The sequence below is a fragment of the Ischnura elegans genome, chromosome 10, assembly GCF_921293095.1.
Source record: "Ischnura elegans chromosome 10, ioIscEleg1.1, whole genome shotgun sequence".
In the NCBI taxonomy this organism is placed as follows: Eukaryota; Metazoa; Arthropoda; class Insecta; order Odonata; family Coenagrionidae; genus Ischnura; species Ischnura elegans.
This window is the reverse complement of record NC_060255.1, coordinates 29,877,147-29,900,598: the sequence shown is the minus strand read 5'-3', so window position 1 is coordinate 29,900,598 and position 23,452 is coordinate 29,877,147. Positions and strand designations below refer to the sequence as shown.

The 23,452-nt window shown below is 38.8% G+C and overlaps 1 protein-coding gene across 6 annotated transcripts in view; it reads left to right on the top strand.

Annotated features, from left to right (window-relative positions):
* The window catches only part of LOC124166530 (irregular chiasm C-roughest protein-like), a 766,129-nt gene that overhangs the window by 588,127 nt on the left and 154,550 nt on the right, over positions 1-23,452 (top strand). For all 6 annotated transcript variants that reach the window (XM_046544081.1, XM_046544080.1, XM_046544078.1 and 3 more), the window contains one exon: positions 15,433-15,483. In XM_046544081.1, coding sequence (XP_046400037.1) covers positions 15,475-15,483 — 9 coding nt within the window. In that variant the 5' untranslated portion in view covers positions 15,433-15,474. The remainder of the gene's footprint in view (positions 1-15,432; positions 15,484-23,452) is intronic.

The window sequence follows — 23,452 nt, the reverse complement described above, 5'->3', positions numbered from 1 at the left end:
TTTGAGGTTGAGGTCGGTTTTATGATATCGCATCTCCTCCTCCTGACGACAATGAGGTGGAGGCCGGCTTCGAGGGGACTTTTATGATACGGGCCTTAAACTACATTTCTTTGAGCATTGTTAAGGATCTTGATATAACAGTGAAGTAAACGCTTGCAATTATCTAGGATTATAAACTTTTATTCCGACCGAGGCTCCTGGTATCATTCTGTACCTAGAAGATAATGTAGTAACATCGAAACTTTGGCCGGAATATAAGTTCATAATCGTGGAACATTGCAAGTATTTATCATTAATATTTTAATAATAATTTAATTAGTTCTTAATAAATATTTTAGATAGGATAAATTTTTTATATTGTATAATTGCCTGCTTAAATGGAGGTGTGCTGCCTGATAAGAACTTAATAAACACAGCAATTTTTTACGATTATGAAATTTATTCTCGTCCTAGGCTTTAATTTGACCTCATCATATTCAAGGTAAAAATGTTGTGTAGTACATTCAATTCATGCAATTCTCAATTGCATTCAATTGTATAAGTTGTATGCATTAGACACCACTTACGCTGAAGATAATATAGTTCATCTAAACCTAGGTCAGAAAGAAAGTTTATAATCGTGAAAAATTGCCATTGGAAATCAATATGGAATAATTTCACTCCTTCACTCTTTCATTTTTTGTTTCTTTTGATTTTATTTTTAATAACAGCTCTACCTTAGAATATTCCTATGAATGAAAGGGCATCATGGCGGAGGGTACGCGTTGTGAAATGGGAATTCGTGATGGTTTGCAGTGACCCTTTTTGCCGAGGTATTGAGTCCCCTTAACGCACAAGGGCGGGGGGTTGAGGAATTGAGCTGGAAAAATGCGCGGCGATTAGCGAAATGAACGCGAAATGAAGCAGGAGGAGAGAACATTAGCGAAAGGATGCGAGGAAGAGTGAAGATGGTGCCGAAGGAAAGGACACGCTGAACTGGGGAGAAGTGTTATGGCTGGATTAAGAGAAGGGTGGAAGTGAAGGTTGGGTTGGGAAACGACCTTCGCAGGGAAGGGTAGCACCGCTGTCAAATGGGAAAAGTGGAATGGGTTTGCGAAAACGCCGCCGTGGCCCTGGTTGAGATAGCCCAGTCGGGGGAGTCATGAAAATTTTAGTCAACCCCTTCCCACCTCCTCGATCCCCTCCTTAGTTTGATTCTCCTGTGCTTGTATTCCTTCCCTTTACTTCACCTCTCCTACTACCGTCACTTTCTTGTGTGCATACCCTGCTGCATGGGCAATTGGTGAAGTTAAAGAAATATACTTTGAAGCTTGCATTTTATGCACCTTATTTTTTTCCGACCATTTATTTAATTATTTTCATGCCACCGAAAACAGCTCGTGTTGGCCTTTACATCGGGGCTTTCCAACAATTTTCAACAAATACACGTTCACGAATAACCATGCCCTGGATAGCGGAAACTTACCCAGGCGGGACTCGAACCCGCGACCTCTTGTTTTGGCAGGCGAGGACTTCACCCTGCCGCCACCGAGGCCGGCCATGATTTAAGCTCTGCTTGAAGTCCATTTAAAATTACTAGTAATTATATTATTATCATTAAAGTGTTCTACTGATTAAGATAGGTTTGCATGGAATATTTAAGAGAAAAATGAGGGGAGGAAAAGTTTTCCTCCCCTCATGGACTTCCCTCTTTAATTCAAAATAAGCCCTACTCCGTCTTATTCTACCTATAAATCTTATTCCCTTCCTAGCTTTCCCTAGTTTACCCAACATTCTTACCTCTAACAATGTTTTCAATATCCCCTCCCGCTAAGTACTCGCTCCATCCAAGCCTTTATTATTTTTTATCTACGAGACATATATAGAGCAATTCCATAGGATACAGTCCAAAAAAACTTAAACCTTGGAGCATTTATAACTTCGATACGTTGGTAGGAAAGCACAAATTATCCCGGTTGAATACTCTCATAGAGTACACCGAAAACATACGCTGCGGAACCATTAGGTGTGATGGACATTAGGGTGGACATATTCTGCAATAAAGTTTATTTGCCAATTAAGATTTCTTAGAATTTTCCCGCGACCGCGTGGGTCTTTTTACATATTAGTTTTATTAATGTTTTAAAATATAGATTTGCCTAATTTACACATAATTTTCAACTCAATGAATTCATTTTTTTTAAATAAGTGACGGTGTAGTCGCAAAATAAATTGTTTCGCCATTGCGCCTGAGTCCAAAGGAATTACTTTTCTCAAATGCTCAAATGTTTGAAGAAATTTGGAATCCACCAGTGACTAGCTATGAGTAGAGTTTTGCTAGGTGACTGTTAGAACTGTTTGAGGGAGTTTAATAAGATTTAATATTACTACTTTATGAGTGTGTACAAACTCCTTGGAAACAACCAAGTGCGTGCTGGGACAATTATAGAGTAGGACCATGGGGGAGAAACTTACGGCGCATGGTTAGATTGCTTCAAAAAGGGGTGAAAGGGAGCGGTTATAAAGCAAATGTGGAGTGGGGACGAGTGTATGGTGCGGAACTTGAAGCGTTTCAGTCCCCAGAAGACCCAGGGGAGCTGGGAAGTAGCACTGGAAAAGACGGCGTGTGGAAAATGGGAATCTCGCGATGTAATGAGGTGATTATGTCAGGGTGAAGTGCGTAGCAGAGTTAAATGGCGATGGAAGTTTTGCCCGAAATTATGAGTGAGGTATGGGGAATTTTTGCCTCAAAAATTCCCTCGAATTATTACCCTCTCCCCCCCTCACCTCCCCTGCGTTGAAAAGGAGGCCTCGAGCAGGTCTAGGCGCTACAATTAGGCAGATGACTTCTCGGTGTGCTTTCCTTCCGAATAGCAGGATTGCGACGAATTTATTCACACGGCGATTAGTTTGGAGAGTGGTGAAGTGGAATATCCCCATGCCATTCACGTGTCCCATCCGCGGTTCACACGTCGGTGGAGCTAATGGCACGTATATTATTACGTCGAAAAAAAAAGTCGCATTAATGTAATTGTCCGACGTGAACATTTTGTGAATGGATTAGCAGTTTTAAATTTCGATGGAAAGTGATTCCTATTAAATGGAATTATTAGTCATGAAAAAAATGTAATGGTAAACACTTCTCATTGCGAAATTTCGTAAAAAAAAGTGATTATGTGTTCATAATAGTGTTAGCATAATATGCAGATACTACTATGGAGAGGTATCTAATAAATATTAACTCAGTGTAGTATCAACATTGTATAAGCGTCGAAAGTATTAATTGCTTTGATATTCCACTCTCCGTTCGCTATAAGAAAAAATGAAAATCCAATTTTCCAAAATTTTACATCATGCTTTAGGCTCGTTCGCGAATTTTTAACTCCAGCCAATCAGTTATTTATTCTTCTTCCCTAGCCCTAGAAACGCGCATGAATGGGCAAAATGAAATTCCCAACAATAGATGTATCATCCTGTTTTATTCGCGAGCGGACGAGTAACAAGCCGCCAAACGGCTATTTATTGCACGCTGCTGAACCGTGAATTTAAACTCAATTTTACATTGATTTGAAAATGCAATCACCCTTGCTTTGTGTGTTTATGGAAAATATTGGCTCCAATTTTCTCACGCTCCGAGAGTAAAATTTTCCATCGCATGCATAAACCCGGAATCGAATCCCAAACTCGCCGTCCGCCTGAGAGAAATTAGCCGCTAGTTTCATGAATACCTCATTTGGCGAATTGTTCCACCCAAATATAAGGGAAGAGGAGCGGGGACGCGCAGTATCTTTCGTTTTTTGGTTCTTTGTTATTTTAATTCCTCTTCACACGGCCGAAGTTTATCGGAATTCCTCCCTTCAGCAAAATTACTACTGCAAGCGAGGTAATAAGCAGGAACAGTATCTCCACGGATGGTTCGACAATTGAAAAGTAATGGGAGAGGATGCTCCATGATTTATTATGAAAACTAGTATGTAATACTATATTTATAATATAAGTAAGCAATGTGGAATATTCTAACGCATAAGAATTGTAGTTTTTTCGTAGGAGTATCAGTGTTAATTTCAAACTTGGTATTCCTGAGAATTGTCTATATTTTTTCTTGGTGGAAGTCATTCATACGGCTAATTCATCATTACCCTTGGAATAAACAGAATAATAATTAAGTACACTTTTTGGCCAAGGTGAAGTAACCTAGGAATTCGTGATGCTCTCTATAGTGACGATCATAACCAAAGTAATGAGCTCATTTGGCAATCAACGTATGAAATTTGACTGCTCTTAATTTCCCCGGAAAGCGATGAAAAATATATTCATTGCTCTTGTTTATTTTATCTCACTCCTGATCCCCTGACCTCATCGCTCAAAAATACTCTTTCCAAAAATGGGAAACGAGCAAAAAAGAAACACTGTTTCCCCTCTACTAATCTTCCCGTTTTCACCCAAAAATTCGCAGTGGGCTGTTCAGAGTAGCGTGGAAATTTTTTTGCCGCTAAAATAACGAAATCATGTTGTAATTATTATTTTTATAAACACTACAGAAGTGGTATGCACTAATAAAGAGAGATATCTATAAAATTTTGTCGCAGTGACAGTATCATCTTCGGATAAGCTTTGAAAGCATTATTTACCTTGATATTCTACATTTTGCGTATAATAATGAAAATTAAAACTCTGACTTTTCGGAATTTTAAAGCAGCACCTTGTTCGCGCATCTATACCGATCTGTAGTGGTCTTTCCCTGGTAGATGAGAAGAGGAGAGAAGAGAGAAACCTGATGTCCTCCATATTCCATTGTCCCCGTTTTCGTCCTTTTCTCCTCCGTTCGGTCTTTGTTTGGTGGTGTGGGAGCCTACAGGGGAACTGAAAGGGAAGAGGAAATTTTCTTTCTGTCATACAGATAAAGTCGGGCAATGTTCAAGCCTCCCATCCGACGAGGTAGGATGAGCTGGAGTGGTCTGCGTGAGGGTACGGGGCTAGCAGAGCGAGCTATAAAGTCGCCCATGATGTGAAATAAGGGGAAGGAGAGGAAGGGAATGGTTGGAAATTTTGTGTTCGCGGAAAAGGTTGTACAGGAAAGCGGAATGAAGGTGGAGGGAAAAGAGGGGATGATGAAAGTAGAGAGAAAACAAAATGAGAAAGAAGAGAACGCACCATAAAGGAGAAGAGGAAACGCTTTAGAGGTCTTACGCAGAGGTAATGGTGTTCCTCCACACTCTAACATTATTATCATCGTGCGCATGCTTGTAATGAGGCCAGACTTCTTATAACCGAATCTTTTCCCTTGTTCTCGGTTTAGAGTTTCATCAAACTCGCTTCTTTTGAGAATTATAATAATGGCAGGACAAGGAAATGAGGGCATGTTAAAAGGTGGAGCAGGTTGTTTCTTAGAAGGCTCACTTGTTTGTAATTATCCCTGCAAAGTGACATCATCGTGTGCTCCTTAGACGCATTTGCTGCCAGCGTTTGAGTGAATTTATCGGTAAATTCTTATTTGTGCGTGACAGCCTACTTGAACGTTTGTTACAAAGGCTTTTTATTTTATAATTACTCCTCAGACGCCGGCCAGTTAGAAACGGTGTTGTGGAAGTTTTGCGTATCCAAGGAGGTATTCCTCTTGATACTTCTAATTTTGCGAAACGATCTCTGTGTATATATCTACTGAGTGGAAAATAAGAACTTGTATACAAGATGAATACATGAGATATTTTTTCCAACTACGTGGTCCATGTGTATTTTCCTCTGAAAGTTATAAAATATTCTATTTCCTCTCCTCAATATTTATTCAACTCAGAGCAAGGGGAAATAAATAATAGATTATTCATATATTCAATGGTGCATTCAGGATTTCAAGACTATCGATAGAATTAATGGGAGTAAACAAAACGTTTCATCTATATGAGCGTCTGAAGCACTTGAAGGGCATAAAGAGTTACACTTGCTAACGCCTTTTAATTTCATTGGCAACCTTCCTCGGAGGTAGTAGTGGCACTTGCCGATAATAGCTAACACATTACTTTTACTTCTTATTCATCATCATCATTGGTCAGCAATCCTAAGACTGGTTTGACGCAGCTCTCCATTTCTCTTTCCTATCCAATTGCCTATTTATAGCGACCTATTTATTCTCTTTTACTTCCTATTATTATTCATTAATGATTTTATGTGAATATTATCCTTGAGTTTTTCTTCACTATTTAACTTAACGTTGGTTGTGCGCATGAAAAAATGTAGATAGTGAAAATTTTCCGGCCTCAGTGGCAGCGGGGTAAAGCCTGCCAAAATAGAGGTCGCGGGTTCGAGTCCCGCCTCGGTAGATCATTTCTATTCTGGTCATAGTTGTTTATGCACGTATAATTGCTTAATTTGTTGAAAACCCTGATATAAAAGGCCGAAGGATATGTGCTGTTTTCGATAGTGAGGTAATCATCAAAATTAATTAATAACAACACTTGCACAAAGTCTGTTTTTGTCATTTGCATCGAGGAATAAGGAGTTGGAGGGAAGCTTTTAGAAGGATTGCCTGTCTTAAAACCGCCCGCCTATCGGCCAGCGCTGGGGATACGGTGGGTAATACAATTCATGCGGTGGATACCCTGATGCTGTTCAGAAAATTTGAAGAGAAGAGGGACTTGGATGGACGGGCCTCGGAGAGAGGCGACGCATGCCGGGAACGGCCAGAGATTTTCGGTCGGACGACAAGGAGAGGTGGACGGAAAATGTTGGGAGGAGGATGAGTAGTGGAGAAATATGCTGAGATTTGAGGGGTAGGCAAAAAAGATGGGAGGGGTGGTAATAATAGGCCGTGGGGGAGTGTGTTAGCCTTCTGACGTCCCCGGGAAACTGACACTTTGGGCTCTGCGGAAGATGGAATAAGGGGTGAAAGGTTTGAGGCACTGCAGGCTTGGACCTGGGATGGGAAGGGTGGGGGACAGTAGCCCGCCTCCCCTCCATCAGGGGGAGAAAGGGATTCGGGCGAAGGTGGTGAAATGAGCTAAGTTGGCATTTTTCTTCCAACCCCCTCTCGCCACCCCTTTCGTTTCATTTTTTTCTTTCCTCTCCCTCTCCCCGTGCCCAGTCAACCCCCTCTCTCTCTGACGATTCTAAAACCCACCCCCGTTCTTTCCTTTTTTGCCTCCCCTATCCGCATTCTGTTTCTCTCAGACCTTTCATTCACATCTCCACATGCACTCCCAGTATGGTATTTGGAGGAGGTGACCAACAGCTGAGGTCATTTGCGCCGTGAGAGAAGGGTAGGAAACGAAGGGTGGAGGGAAATCCGGCGTCCGCATTAGACTGCTCTTAACGAAAGGCGCCAAGGGGACCATGGCTTAACGTCCCATCCGACGGACGGAGTGTTACCCTTGAAATGTCCTCCGAAACAACATTCAAGCAGGAATCGGGCAGTCTCTGAAAATTCTCTGTCGCTGCCGGAATTTGAACCCGTGCCCGCCAGGTAGGAAGCCAATACTCTAGCCACCACACCAACATGATCCCCCTCATGCACTCCCACAGGTCGCCTAATTTTCATGATGGTTCCCATGTTAACGTTTCACAATTATTTTCCATTCCTACAATATAACCTATCTGTTACTCCTGGCTATGGTCAATTCACGGTGATCTGTGCCACGGTGATCTTTGTCACGGTGACCTGTGTCACGGATTCACGGTGATTGAATGGGATAATTAATTTTTCATGGTGTAGTAAAAACTCACAACTTAAAAATGTTAAATCCCACAAACGTACCTCCCTGCAGAAAGGATTCCCCGGTTTTCCACCGGGTAATTGGCCCCATTTCTCCCGGCGTTTCGAAGAACGACTTGCTCTTAGGGGATCTTCTGCCGTCTCTTGTTCGTCTGCATCTGGGGACAGATGATCTCCCGAGGATGAAGAGCAAGTCTTTCTTCAAAACGCCAGGAGACATGGACCCAGATACCGGAGGACACCGAGAATCCTTTCTGCACTTGATCATCATCATTAATCAACAATCATAAGATTGGCTGGAAGCAGCTCTTCAGTCCTCTCTGCTATCTGCTAACCTTTTCATAGCGACGTATCTCTTCTCTTTTACATCCTTTATAATATGTCCTACGCAACTCATTCGGAGCCGTCCATTGCCCTTCTTCCCTTCCACCTGTCCTACGATTATTTAATTAGATCCATCATGTCTCATAACGCGGCCAACTACGTTGTCCCGTCTTCTACTTTAAGTTTTTAGAAGTCCTCTTTTATCTCCCGCTTTTCGGAAAACTTCCTCATTACTTATACGATCATTTTATCTTCTTCATTCTTCGTTAGCACCACATTTCGATAGCTTCCACTCTTGACTTCTCTACTTGACCATTCTACTATTTCTCTCCTGCTTCGTCCATCGCAGGTTATGCTGCATTTGATACGCCGACAAAATCTAAGATTCTACAGCGCATTTCCCTGTCGGTAGAATGGAACCAGCAGTATGTTTTTTCCCATCTCCAGTATCCCTCCCACAGTGCTACCCTCTTTAACGCGTTCCCCTCCACATGTCGCCGGTAGTAATGAAAGCGGGTGACCCTTGGATTGTGCTGGGGAGGTGGGACTCACGAACCATAGGCGAAGATCGTGGACACTATTGCTCCCACACTGAGAAGCGGAGAGTGGGAAGGGGGTGGATTTATTTTTTCGCCCTACCAAGCGGATGGCTGACGGGACTGGATATGGCCGAGTAAAAGAGTGACCGCAAAGAATTCGTTATAAGGGAGGGACGATGTCGCTATGTTGGAGTATCCCTACGGACGATGCTGGTGGAAATATCCCTGCTAGACCTAGAGTATATTGGGCAATATTTTAGCAAGGATAAAAAGAATGAAATTGTAAAATGGCCAGCAGCTTTATTAATAGGTATGTTCGACTTTCACCAGAAACATTTTTATATCACGAAATCGCGTGCTTAAATGGAGGTTTACTGCTTTATAAGAACTTATTGAATTAATACTTGCACGTATAAAATTGTTTTAGGCTTGATTTTGTGAAAGTTAGATATATCCACTATGTAAGAACACAAATGGTAATTTCCACACTTTTTACGCAAAACTCAACAGCCGACCATAGTTTCAAAATATTGTGACATTTTCACCTTATGGCACAATTACACATTATTTTTGAATCAAGTGTTTGGAAATTACCATTTTTCTTATTTTATCATCGATAAAGTTCTGCAATTTTCCACAATTATAAAATTTATTCCCAATCTAGGTTACAGTTTTACTACATTGTCAAGGTACATATAGTGTGTAGTGCATTCAATTAATACAATTTTGCATTGTAATCAGCTGCATAAATTGAATACACTACACAATATTTTTTACATCGAAGAAGATGTTGTAGCATTGAAACCTAGGTAGGAATCAATTTCACAATCGTGTGTTTACTTCAATATATAAAAATTCCACTCCATCACGCTTGGACCATTGCATTTTATTTATACGAACCTGTATCCAAGTGCTATTTTTCGACGAAAAACGCGGTATTTTCAGTGAATAATCTATCTGTGGGTAGTGAAAGTAGTTCTAATGACTCTTTATAAATAAATGCATTACGCGGTTGTAATAATAAGTCGTTTAATTATTCCCAACTCTTGCCTCTTGGGAAACGCAAATTTGGTGAGAGACAATTTACCTATCTCACAAATTATTTTTGTTCATATTATTTGAAATAATTAACATTCTTCTAAAGCACAGCCATTGAAAAACATTAGGCGAAGATTTTATCCCATGCATGGTTACTTTTTTTTAGAATTTTTTGTTATCGAGGTCATTAATAGTTCATATCGTCTCGATATAAATTAGAGCGAAATTAAGGGTTGATACATTAATTTTCCGGTTAAATGTGTAGAAAAATTGACGAGAAGGGGGATGTTGTTGAGTGCAAGGTTGAGAGTAAAGAATTTTATACTTTGTGAACAAAATTTAAAAAAAAATACATTCTCCTGGAGCATAACCATTGTCAAAATATAGGCGAGTATTCTATCCCACGCACTGTTACTTTCATGTTTACCATTTTTTTATCGAGCTCATTATTATTGCATATCTTCTCAATATAAATCGGAGTGAAATTAAGGGCTGATAAATTAAATTTCCTGTCCAATGTTTGGCGATACTGCCGAGGAGAGAGCTAGACTATGTCCGAGTAAAAGGTTGACCGCAAAGAATTCGGAATAAGGGAGATACGGTGTCACGAGTGTCGGAGGGTTCCCATGGAGGGAAGTAAGCCAGCTTCCACGCGGTATGGGTGGAAGGAAGTTACGGGGGTGTCAAGCTGTGCTATGGTTTGACTTGGTGTTGGTGGAAATATCCCCTGCAAGACCCGAGACATAGGAGAGGGTTGGGGACGTTTAAGGGAAGAAATGAGAAGTGCGAGGAACGTGTGGGGAGATTTTCGCTCGTCTTTTTTTTTCTCATGTCCCCGCTTTTCGCCTTCCGGCTTTCCACGGCCGCCTCTTCCGACCGTATAATATGGTCCGCATCCTCCCTTTCTCCAACCCCTCTGGGGTAAATTACACTGTATCATGCGCCTGGTGGTTTAAGTGACTTAAAATGCCTGCGGAATCATTTTCGGGTGTGGTGGATTTAGTGGTGGTGATGTAGCGCCATGTGGACCCATGAGCAAAGAGTCAATGGCGCAGTATTTCAGCCAGAATTTTTTTTCCACTGTTATAATTTTTATACACTTTCGTTTTTTTGTCTTGAGGCCAGAGGAAAAGGGATAAGCACGGTGCGGTAGGAAGTTTTATAGCTCTTGAGAATGGTCCTGGTATTCGGTGTGTGAAGGAAAACGTGGTGATTCCTTCAAACATGATGGGATAATTGAAATTATTTCAATAAAATCATATAATTTCCATAGGTTTATACTAAACTTCCTTGCTATTTGGGCATGGAAAAAATTATTTGTTTAAAGACCACTGGGAAAGAGAAAAATTATATTGCAGTCGCAAATTTTATTGCTCGAAAGAATTTCGATGGTATTCGGTACATGAAAAAAAACCTAGTGATGTCCTACAAAACATGATAGGATAATTGAAATAATTTGAGTAAAATCACCCTCGGTGTTGCAATTATCACAGGTTTACATCAAATCACCTCTGTTACTTGCGAATGGAAAAAAATTATTCACAAACATAGTTACTCCATATTATCATAATAACAAATAAGGTCATGTATATTTAGTGTAACTCATCTATGGAGTCACAAGCACTTCGTGTCATCAACAGGATAGATATTTTGCAAAATAACGTAGCGGAAAATATTGCCGAAAATTCACAAACCTGCTCATCCTTCAGGTCCTTTTTTAACGTTCAGTTAATTACATTCTCATGAAGCGTGTCCGTAAACTAAGTTTAGACGAGTTTTTTTAGCACAGTCGTAAATTATTTCACGTGAAGTATTTGTTTATCAAGTTCATTAATATTTCAAATCTTCTAAATATACATTGGAGGGAAGTTTGGGGTTGATAAATTGAATTTTTGGTCAAATGTTTACTGACACGGAGCCACGTCTAAGTTTTTTCAAACTAAAATTTCCTCCGCAACATCATTAAGCTTTTTTAGCAATTTCCATAGCTTTCTCTGGCGTTTTACTAAAAAAAGGAGTATCATCATTTTATATTTTGGGATATAATTCAGCAATATTTTATCCACGCTCATTATTTTTTCCATTGATTTTCCGTCAATTTCAGCGAGAGCGGGGATTTTGAGATTAAATCCGAAACCACGTTTTAAACCAATTAACATTCACCCAGATGTACCCCCACATAAGAGGCAAGGGATAATCCGCTGTTCTTGCAGAGTTAAAAGAGGAGATGTTATTGTTTTTTTCATATTAACGGTTTTAATGGATTGCTGTCCGACCATGCAAAACTACATCTGCTAAGATGGATTTATATATTTCAGGATTTGAGGTAAGGTTCTGAATGTGATTAAAAAAGAACTTAATTCTGCCATACGCGCTATATTTCATTTATTTATAAATTTTAAGTTACCTAATTAAACAAATTTTATCAATAAAATACATTTCTGTGGCTTGCTTTCATCATAGATATTCTCTTTAGAGGTATAAAAATAGGTTTAAAGCTTAAAATCAATGTCTTTCTTTAGGTATAATGTTTTAATGCTATAATCTCACGTTTTTTTAGCCAAAATTTTATTAAAAATTATGTATGCATAAGTGATCCTGTCAGAAGTTTTTGTATATTCCAAGTAGAGGGTAGGTGTAGTAAAAAAGTAAAAATATTCATATAGCCGATTTTTTATGCAATATAATATATGGAAAATATTACTTTTCAATCACACTGTTATAATTTCCCTGATAGGTTTGAATGTCTCTGACATTATCAGTTACCGTGAAATATTACATTCATAAAATTGCTTGCTATCCTATTTGTAACTACAAGTTCGATTTCAAGTCTTATGTTCCATTTATGTTGAGGTTCAAAAATTTAGTTAACCCTGTTGTTTTCCCTGCCTTATAATTTCTACCACCATCAATCCCAAGAGCTAAAAATTGTAAGCAACTATTATTTTTATGTATCACTTAAGCAACGATATGCTTTGCTATTTGATTAAACTGCGAAGAAATGCTTTGGAGGATTTCTGTGACTTGTTAATTAATGGGTTTTCATAAGCAATAAATCCTCCTATGTCCGAGTATTTAGACAAATTATTTAGACACTGCAGGAACGAGCCTGGAACTCGGTCATGGTACCTGCCACACTCTTTGCGTAAGCCTGAATGATTCGTACCAGTTGCCGTTTATCATTGACTTCTCGGAAATTCAATTTCAATCTGAATGAAATTATAACATCTCAGAAGTGCTTAAAACGTTATCAAATCGAAAATGCCTGTTCCAACAAATAGTCAATTTGACTGGCGTATATTACTAAATAATCTGATGCTAGTCTAACCAGAATTATGAGTAAACTTCAATTTTTTTCCCGAGGAAATTAATTCACATGTAGCTTTGCGTTTCCTTAATTGTCTGTATACCCATGTTAATTACCGCTATCACTATCAGCTATTTTGGAGATAAATGACATAAAACTTCGGATAAAGATTTAATACAAATTATAACGCCCACATCCTAGTTATCATCTTCTATACACACCGAATAAATAATTGTACAATGGAAATTATTTCATTACTCATTTAAAATTAAATTTATACATAGTAGATATATGGCCGCTTAATAATTCTATGGTTAATAGATTTGATCAATTTTTATAGGATTTATTAATAGGTTTTTCAGTTGATATATTGATCGTTTATGAATATATAACTTGAAATATAAGTTATTTTTTTAAAATTTCTAAAACTTTCCTCTTAAGTACATGCTTGGGTCTTTAAAAATCGTTTTTACATCGTAGCCTGCGTATTTTACCTCAGTTGTAGATCATTCTCATTTATAATGAAACCTAAAAATTTTTACTTGCACTGTATTATTAGTTAAAAAGCACATCTTAAGACCTTTGAGTATCATATCATTTTAAGCATATTTTCTTTTTAATTCATTCACTCAGTGATTCAGTCCGATGGTCGGTTTGGGTTAGTGGCGGTACATTAGAGATCAGTCTCTGATTAAGTCAAATGCTTGTGATACCTCATAATCAGGTTTAGGGTGATGTTTTCCCTTACTTGATCCACTTCCCTCTTCGAGGTTTTTTGTTTTCATTTTTCCGTAGTCTTCAACCGGGATATGAATCCCGGACTCTCTGGTCTGTTGGCCAACGCTCTTCACATTCATTGCATGTGGTTTATTAACTCTGATTTCATTTTCTCTGACATTCGTCTAAGAGACTGTTGCTTCTGGGCCTAGTCGAAGTAGTTGTCCGTACTTTTTGGACTGAAATATCTAGTGTGATGGTGTTAGTGTGAATGTAATACCCGATTTTTAAATAAATGTTTATGTTTGATATTAACGCTTCATATTTTTAGAGGTTTTGCTAATACGATTGAATTTCCTTTATCCAATGGTGTAATTAATACCTTGTGCAAATGATAGAGAAGATACACAAATCAATATTTTCATACGATTAATGGCGAACTGCTATGCAGGCACTGCATTATTATTATTATGAATAGTAATTAAAAGCTTTTAATGATTGCCCTCCGAAAGGTTAATGAATGAATATCGGTTAACAATAAAATATAAAATTTACCTCCGGATCAAACAAGGTCCTATTAATTAACATCAAAAGATTAATTTATGGGTGGTCTGCAAACACACACGTTAAGCGCAATTATTTCAAATTCTTTTAATTAAAATGTGCTGTGGGAAGTGGGAAAATATCGACTGTGATATTTTACGTTTAATATTAGCCAGTATATGGTTGATTTCCATGACGTGATTATTTCAAGATTGGGTGAAGGACGCTGATTGGTCGCAGATTTGCAGTGGAATGTTGGGAAAGGTATCAAATTCAAATGGTAATTTCCTCACTTTAATTTACCTCCACTCCTGACTATGGTTTCGACACACAATTTCGTTTCCACAACCTTGAAAGTTGCATACAATGTCAGAACCATGATCGGTAATGGAGTTAGATATTGAAGTGTAGAAAATACCATTTGTTGTTTATATTTTGTCTTATCGCCTTTCCACCTCGTGAGGCCTGAAGCAATATTATACGTTGGGGTAGAATTCATCTTATTTCAGTATTTTTGTAATGCAATGAAAATGGACATGCATCCTAAAGAATCCGCTGCGACACTTACGTTAGGTTGTGTCCTGACTAAGGGAGGTTAAATCGATGTAAAAATATATAAGTAATCTGTTGCTAGGAAGGACTACATAACTTTATTTAGTATGCTAAGATCGAAGAAGAAAATTGGAACATGATAATGTCTACTAGTAAACGATCTCCGAGCCAATCGTGGTACTTTTTAAGTGACTCCTTTGATGAATCAAATCTGCCGAAGTTCCCTATTCAGTCTAACCATGTTCTAGAAGTCAGAAGTGCATGTTTCATATTATGAATATTTATTGTTGGGATAGATATCATCATTGGAAAGGAAAATTCCTTTTCTACACATAAAGGTGTTCTTCAGTTTATTAGCAATTTTTTTCTTCGTTTTTTTATCATCTCGATATATATTTAATAATAATAGCCCATGCATTCCGAATGTTTTCATAAAAATGCTCAGGATTTATCTTCTTTCCTCCTCTCCTGTCTCAATTGTCTAAATATAGTACACGCTTGTATTTTTAGTGCACCTGTGTTTTAATTCTGAAGAAGTGTTACCACTCATGTTGTATATTTTAAATATATCGTGAGTATCTTAGTCGATAAATTATATAACTCCTCCTTTCGCATTATAACGGTAGACATTTATAATTGTTGTTGAATTTAGATATCTTAGTTTAAAAACAATTACATTTTACCGAAATTAAAATATCTATTAATATTTTATTTTTTATTTTTTACAGATTGACCGCTTCGCTGAAAATTATTCTAACTCCAGCCCAGAAATGACGCTGGTAAGTATTCTCAAATCGTCATAGTTGTATTCGTTTTTTTATTAGAATCTACTCTGTTCATGGTACAAGCTATTAAGAGAGAAAGCATTTTGTTTTGTATATTCCCGTTTCCTCGTGATAAACTGTTACCCAAAGAATGCAAAAAAGAAATCATTCGTAAAATATCTTAATACAGCTCTCAGTTTTATGTGTCAAGGATTGCTTTTCACTAAAGATGTATCGGCTGCTCAACTTAAGTAGCCTATTAGCGTTATGGGATTCCATATTTTTGGTGAAGATTTTCCTGTCATTTCGCTCCGAGGACAAAACATTTACATTGGATGTCGCCAGACAGTTTATCGTGGCTAAGGGCTGAGAAATGTTGGGACAGACCCTCGAGACATTATCCCATTTATAACTTTCCCCGTTCGATGCAGCGCCACCCCTTTCGGTCTTCCGCGAAGGCGGCCCTCATTATGAAAATAAGCTGCGATGTATAAAACAGCGGCGCATGAAGATGTCACATAACCAGCAATATTCGCTCTCCAAGAGACGTACCCGCCATGGAAGTAGGGCATTAAGAAAATATACAGACATATCACAATCATATATTTAAAATAATACTTTCTCCGAAAATTTTGTACTAATTCCTATTCATCTTAAAATTTGTTAATTACTTTTTATTTGAAATTTTAGGAAAGCACTTTTAAAAACTTTGAATGGCATTTTTATTTTTTTCAATGGCTTTAACTCCATGAATTGTAAGTCGAAAAATTTCTAGTATGGATCGAAAGTATATTTATTTTAGAAGCATCCTGCCCCGAATATCCTGCTTGAATTTAAACGAAATGTTCTAAGTATACCAATTGGGCACTCGCTATGTCGTTCAATCGTACAGGTTACGAAATAATGGATACAATTCATTCAGTTAGTTTTGCACTGAAGCTAATTATGCTTAAAGTAAACTGGGATGGTTTTATTAAAGTGCTCTACTGGTGAAGGTGGGTTCACACACGTTCGTGTTAGCTTAGCCTGTCCACATGGGATCTTTTACTTTAACTGAGAAGGAAGCCTATGGTTGGAGGTGAATTTCTTTCAAACTAGAGTTAGGTACAGAAATTGATGAAAGATATGTACAAAAAATTGGTATCCAAGGGATACGAGTGAGTCTCTGTTCTGTGATGACATGGATTGGAAAATAAAAGGCACTACTTAATATCTATTTCATCCAGTTTTTTTTTCTGTACCTAATATTTGTATCTAACTTTTTGTAGAAAAAAATTACTTCTCCCCCTAAGATTATCACCCCCACATTCACATCAACTCCTACTCCCTTTAGGCCCCATTTTCCTTTCGATAGTCTAGAAGTTTCTCCCTGAATTTTAACTCTAATTTCTCGATTATACAAAGATACGGGTATGCATTGATTCATCGGAAAAATATACCGCGCATACTGATGTGACGATAGTTCCCGCACATTCCTCGTGCTGGAATAGTGAAACCTTTTGATCCCATGCGCCCAACCTATTGAGACGTAGCGACTTGTCTTTTCACGGTCTCCCAAAAACCCTGCCTCGTTCATCATCCGGGGTCTTTTTCCCCCCGCTACCCCGCCCCCCTCATTCCTCCTTACGAGCCCTTTAAGGCTTTTGCCCATTAACAACCCTTCCGGGCAATCATTTCAGGGAGCCGCCATCACAACATCTTCGGGAGGTCGAGAAAGGGTAACTTCCTGCAAAGCTCGTTTTTTCTTCGCCAGAGACTCCGAGACTCATTTTTCCGTCCCCACCAGACCGGCGCCCTTATTACGTGTCTCTTTTTTCTTCCCACCCGCAGCTTATTGCATTCCTCACTCGCTTAATTTTTTACTTTTTTTGGGTCAGGATTATTTTGGTCCGCTCATTCTACTCCGCAAGGTGGGCAATTCATTCCGACCGAGTTGGGCTCTAGCCCTAATTGATATATTCTCTCTTAAAGTGAATCAACCCGAAGCTTGCTGACTTGGGTGGCGATATTTGGTAGAACCGTGTAACAGGAAGCATAATCTCAGATACACTACCAGTGTGTGCTGTTAAGGACCTTGAAGGAGTTTAACTGATTCAGGCGTTGAATAGTGGAAATTCGACACATTGAAGGAAAGGTAGTTGCAATTATCCGCAAAAAGCGTGGAATATTGCGAAAAAGTGCAACTTCCTTTGATGTCAATAGACCTTGAATTTATTAGGGTAGAGCTCACTACGGACTAAACCACAGGTGGAATTCACATCAACACATCCTGGGTTACCTCGGAAGTAGTAACTAAACTCACAGTTGCTTGTAAATTTTCATTCATCGGGGTTGTTCAATTCAATTTCTCCGATAAAAAACAGGCCTTGAAGATATATCGAAGCCTACATTATCTACGTAGTCAGTAGAAGAAATTACGTTACCATAATTAGGGCATATGTTGAACAGTGCTAAGATTTACTTAATGATGATTCTGAAAAATAAATGCGTAGCATCCCGATCACTCGGAGGTGATTTTAAGGCTACCGACGCGAATGATAAATAAATTTCAATTTACGAAGAAAATTGTGTTTTAAAATTATCTTTGCTTCATCTTTGCTAAATTATCTTATCATTGCTTATATCTATGGTTTGCTCTTTTGGCATTTGATAAATCCGGCGGCCGGTGGATCAAAATAACCAAACAACTTACTTGACTTACCATTATTTATTTTATATCTCATGCGTTTCACATGACACGTTTCAAACTTGTGCATTACTCAATGTGAGAAAATGATTAAACACCGTATTATATTTCATTCGTACCTCATAAGTACTCGATGATACGTAGCACTGAAAGGTGAAAATTTAAAGGTTCATCCTCTCATTTATAACGCTGAAAGGCATGCGTATATGTCGTAAACTCAGTGGGTATAACGATGCTAATTGTGAAAAAGGTGAATACATTTTAATTGATGGTGAAGCACTGAGTAATAGTCGATAAGTTCTGCTAATAATGAAAATAGATACTAAAGGTTACTCTTTTTGTTTTTATCAGGTCCAGCGGCCTATGTGTCTAATTTACGAATTATGTTTTCATGTCTTACCAATGACTGTTTCAAATTTTGAACGGTGAAGACGTGAATTTCTCATTGTTTATTTCAATTTTTAGCCACTACGTTTACATTTTTCTCCCCTTAAACTTTCACATTTGCATGATCTGGCTGCGATCGTCCCAGAAGTCTTGGTAGCGACGTCTCGCGGAATTCCCTCCTTGTTAGGTTTTAGGCCTCCCTCGTTTGAGTTTACCATTTTACCCCGGCCATTCAGAGCCAGGCTTTCTTGTCCAGTTTCGTGCTTTTTGCCGGCCTTTAGGGTCACGGATTTGATCGCCTCGCTGGTTCCACTGGCTGCTCTCACCGCTTCCGCTGTCGCGGGCCGAAGCGAAAATTCACTGCCCCACGGCCGTCGCCCGGCGCCTTAGTGCCTTAATCCCATGGTGAGACCGTCGCCCGGTTTAATCCCCCTGGCTAATGTAAATACTTTTCGGACTTAACGCCTGTGTCTTTTTTGCTCGCTCCCATGTCGTGTCGGTTACTTTCGCTGTCCTCCGTGGTGACCAGGAGGGGAAAAAATATTGATAATAACAGCCCTCAGTTGCCTCTCCTCTTTTTTTTTCGTTCTGGTAAAGGATTTTGCAGAGCCTGCTTGCTTGAATAGGCACGCTACTTTTCGAGTGCAAAAGTGAAAAAAAGTATATTTCGTAGGGATGTGTATCGCATAAATACTGAGTAATGCGTTGCCCTGAAAGGCGTAAGTTTACAGGTTCTTGCTCTCACTTCAAACTTCGCGTTTCCTAATCTTTTTTTTTTTGCTTAGTCCCTTAAAGCCACTATGATAACTATATGTGCTAATTTAAAAATTCATTTGAGGGATGCTTGTAATATATTTTGACTTTCGGTTACTGGTTCATCATATTATTCTTGATAACTTCTTGTATACAGTGTCCGTAAATTAAACTCTTCAAATTTCACTAACAATTTTGCGTGTTCCATGAACTTTTGAGACTATTTTTGGTAACATTCACAGTGTTTCCTGCGGAAGTAAAATTCTATTTAAAGCAAATTGAAGCATCATAATTGAATAGAAACGGCTCTCGGAGCAGTGAAATGCAGCGCTTTGCATTATAAGGCATGCAATGAAATCCTGATAAATATTTGGTTATTGAATAGTTGGTGATACTGTAAGAACTTTATCCTCCGAAGCATTTCTAATGTCATTCCACATATATACCCCCTATTCTTAAGCACAGCACGTCCACTCTTTCATTTATTCCTTTTTTTTGCTATCTCGCGATAAAATTGACCGCTGTCCCTCTCTGCTTCCATTCCCCACATCATCTGGGTCGCGGATTTTCCGCACGACGTATTACGGATGAAGAGGTAGCCGTTACTTCCGTGAGCATCCAAAGGAGAGCTTCCTTAAAACAAGAGAGATAAAGTTAACCCTTGGGTCAACTCGTAAATTGGACCTATTTTCATTTAAGTGGGATCGGAGAAGCTTCGTCATATGGGATTTCCTCATGGGTGGGCATAGGATGTGGGCCATTTAATGGCTGTCCTGCAAAGTAGGTTGTTTGCGATAAAGAATGATCAGCACGCATCATTAAACTAGCTACTATATTATTTCCTACTCATAGGTCAACTTATGCGTTACTTCCAATCTCAATCAGGCAAGTCCTACTGCACGTTAAGTACGTCTTTGAGCATGAAGACCTTATCAGAGGTTATTGTGGTATATATAAGATACCTTGGCCAACTATCCTCCTGGAATATCTTCTCATACTGTTTCATTTTTTATCCTTCGTCAAGTCATGAATTCATCGGTAGTTTTCCATCATTTTGCCTTACTGAGTGGGGTTTTTCGTAAAATAAATACTGTAAGGATACTTCCATCTTATTGTGCGCTTTACTCTTTGATCATTATTTATATTTATTTATTTCCATACCACCAAAAACCGTTCTCTACGGCCTTTTACATTGGCGTTATTAACATGTGAACGGTTTAATGTACATATACGTGCCCTGGATAGGGGTAACTTACCTAGACGGGACTCGAACCCGCGACGGGACCTCCTGTTTGTCAGGCGAGGACTTTACCCCGCCGCTACCGAGGCAAGCAAATGTATCACCTTGCTTGCTCGGTTGTATAAGGATAAAATATCTTCTCATCCACTCAGTTTCTATATAAAGCTTGAGTAAGAGTGGATATATTTACAGTTTTGGAACAATAACAGTAACTTTAACATTTACTTTGCCTTATAAATATTGGTAAAGCGTACGATTGTGTTCGTTCTTCGCCCTATGACTGATACTGACTTCTTACTTCGTACTGTTATTCCTTCGTGTCTGTTATTGAAATGACATCCCTTTTTACAAATAATTTTAGTCAAACAGTTGATATTCAAGTACCTTAGAAAAAGCACAAAGAGCTTCCCTACCGCATAAGCTTGGCAATACTAAATCTTTTAATTTTTTGACGTAAATTCTGGAATCTCATTATTAATTAACCCCGGTAAGATTTATACATTGAAATTATTCATTTATTCACTTGAACACGCAGAATTTTTGATAACATTGAAGTAGGTTCTTGGCATTCGAAGCTATACAATGAGTATTTACATAATTGTTATAGTATCTCTTGTATTTAAGCTAAGTTTCTCATCTCCTTTACCTATGTCCCTCCTTTACCTATCTCCTTCCTCTCCTTTACCGATGTATCTATTTTTCTGCAAAAGTTTTCGGGAAGAGTATTTCTATTTTTCTTGATTTTCATGCGTCATATATTTACGGTTTCACGATTTTTTTGATGCGAATATATATTATTGTTTTTTTTCGTTTTAAATGAAGTTATTTTTCAGATAAAGCAGTCAATTATAATAATTATTTGTGATGCAAAGTTAAGTTGCATAATTTTTGTGCAGGAGATGACGACTACTATATTATTTAATGCGAATTAATAATTACTTTATCTGTGGACGAGGATTCCTTCGAAAATTTCACTTAAAAGTTGTACTCAGTTCAAATCCTACAAAACGAATCCAATGTTAGGTCTTTTATCGCTTAATTTCTTAGTTAACCGCTTCCCAAGGTTTTATTTCCCAAAAGAGCTAGATTTTATGACGTGACGTGTGTACACGTTTTGAGTAGCTGTTAAGTCATTAGGTAACGGCTCATTTGCTTCCTCAGGTGGTGGGTGGAACCGGGGGCTTTTACACTTGCCTCATTTCCAGTTCCCCGCGTAAAAAATCGAGTAAGGAGGTAATAGCTCTTCGGGTCAATAAAAGCGATTTTTACAATACCACCCTCACCTTCTTCGTACTTTGCATGCGCTGAAAGGTGTCTCTTTTTGTGCGTTGAAAAAGGGGGAAAAAAACTTTGAAAATCCTTGCATAAATTTTTGGCCAGCCTTGAGTGCCCGTTTCAGAAACGACTTCCTCCGCTAGGGTAGGATATATTTCTCGAGTCAAGTGGCGCTCACGTTAACTTGACGCGTCATTCAACGTGAGGCTTGGTAAGCTCCGCGTCGGATGGGTATGAGCTGGGTGGAGGCGAAGGAACGCTGCTTTGTGCTAGAATTTATCCAAATCCTCCTTCTTCGTGCCGAGAGGCTATTGCCATCTCATTTGCAGGCGCTCGGGGGCCTTCCCACTCCGTTTTTCTCCGTTCCATATCCCCGCGGTTCATTTTTTTCTCTGCGGATTGCTGTCATCCCCAGCTCATTTCCCCCAACTAAAAGCATCCATGCATCAGACCGCGTACAAATTGAACCGCAATATTGAGGCCTGATGAGTCGTTTCAGCCAGTTTTTACTGCGTCATATTCGGTATGTTTCTGCATGCTTCAAGAAGTAAGCCGTCGTTGTTCACGTGTCCAAGTTTTCCGCAAGTTTTGTCACTGGTGAGTGCTCGTCCATGCATGGTGAGAATGTTTCTGCTGCAACGGGGAGATTTATAAGGAAGGTAATGACAGTAAGCCGGCCTCGATGGCAGCGGGGTAACGTCCTCGCCTGGCAAACAAGAGGTCGCGGGTTCGAGTCCCGCCTAGGTAGGTTTCCCCTGTCCAGAGCGTGGTTGTTCGTGTACGTTTACTTGTTAAAGGTGTTAAATACCCCGATGTAAAATGGCCGATATGAGCTTTATTCGGTGGTTTGAGAATAAAATAAATAAATAAAATAATTCATGTAGTACTCTGTAGATGGTAATTCAATATTTATAAAGGCTAATATCGTGATGAAGTTATAATGACGGGGAAATCGTTGGTACTTTCATAGTGATTTATTTCCTGATATCATATTTCATTAAGCAGATTTTTGCGTTTATGTGGCACCAATTGTGACGTTACATTTAGCAGACACTTTATCATTCCCTATTCTTGCTCTAGGTCCGAGTAGGCCTCATGCCGTGTTTCATTCCTCCATTGCTCTAGGTCTCTGCCTAATTCATATGTGAGACGACAAATGATATCTAAAACATAGATAACATGGCTCCGTCAAACAGTTTTGACAAAAATGTGTGATTGAGTTTGAGCTACGGTCAAATTTACCATAAATGTCGATTATGCAGTGCTGCAGAAAATTACTGACAATTGTGAGCATTAATTGTGCGAAATAATACAATTTGTTATGTTCGAATACTCTTTATTAATTTTTAAGGTGGACCTTGATATTGCATATCGAATAGTTGAAACCCAGGGTCGGATTAATAAAGTTTTGTGGAACATTACAAAGTGAGTCATTTCACACTATAAATTTGTGATGCCTGAAAATTTGATGCATACTGTGTATTATTTTGGTTAAGGGCGCATGAAGAAGTATAAGAGATATAGTTAGTGAAGTAATTAATCAACCAAGTAAGGAAGCACCGAGCAGTGTTCGTATTTTCGCTCGGATTAAAGATCGAATGTTTTTCTTTGGAAATCCTGCAGGAAATACGTTACTGCAAGTA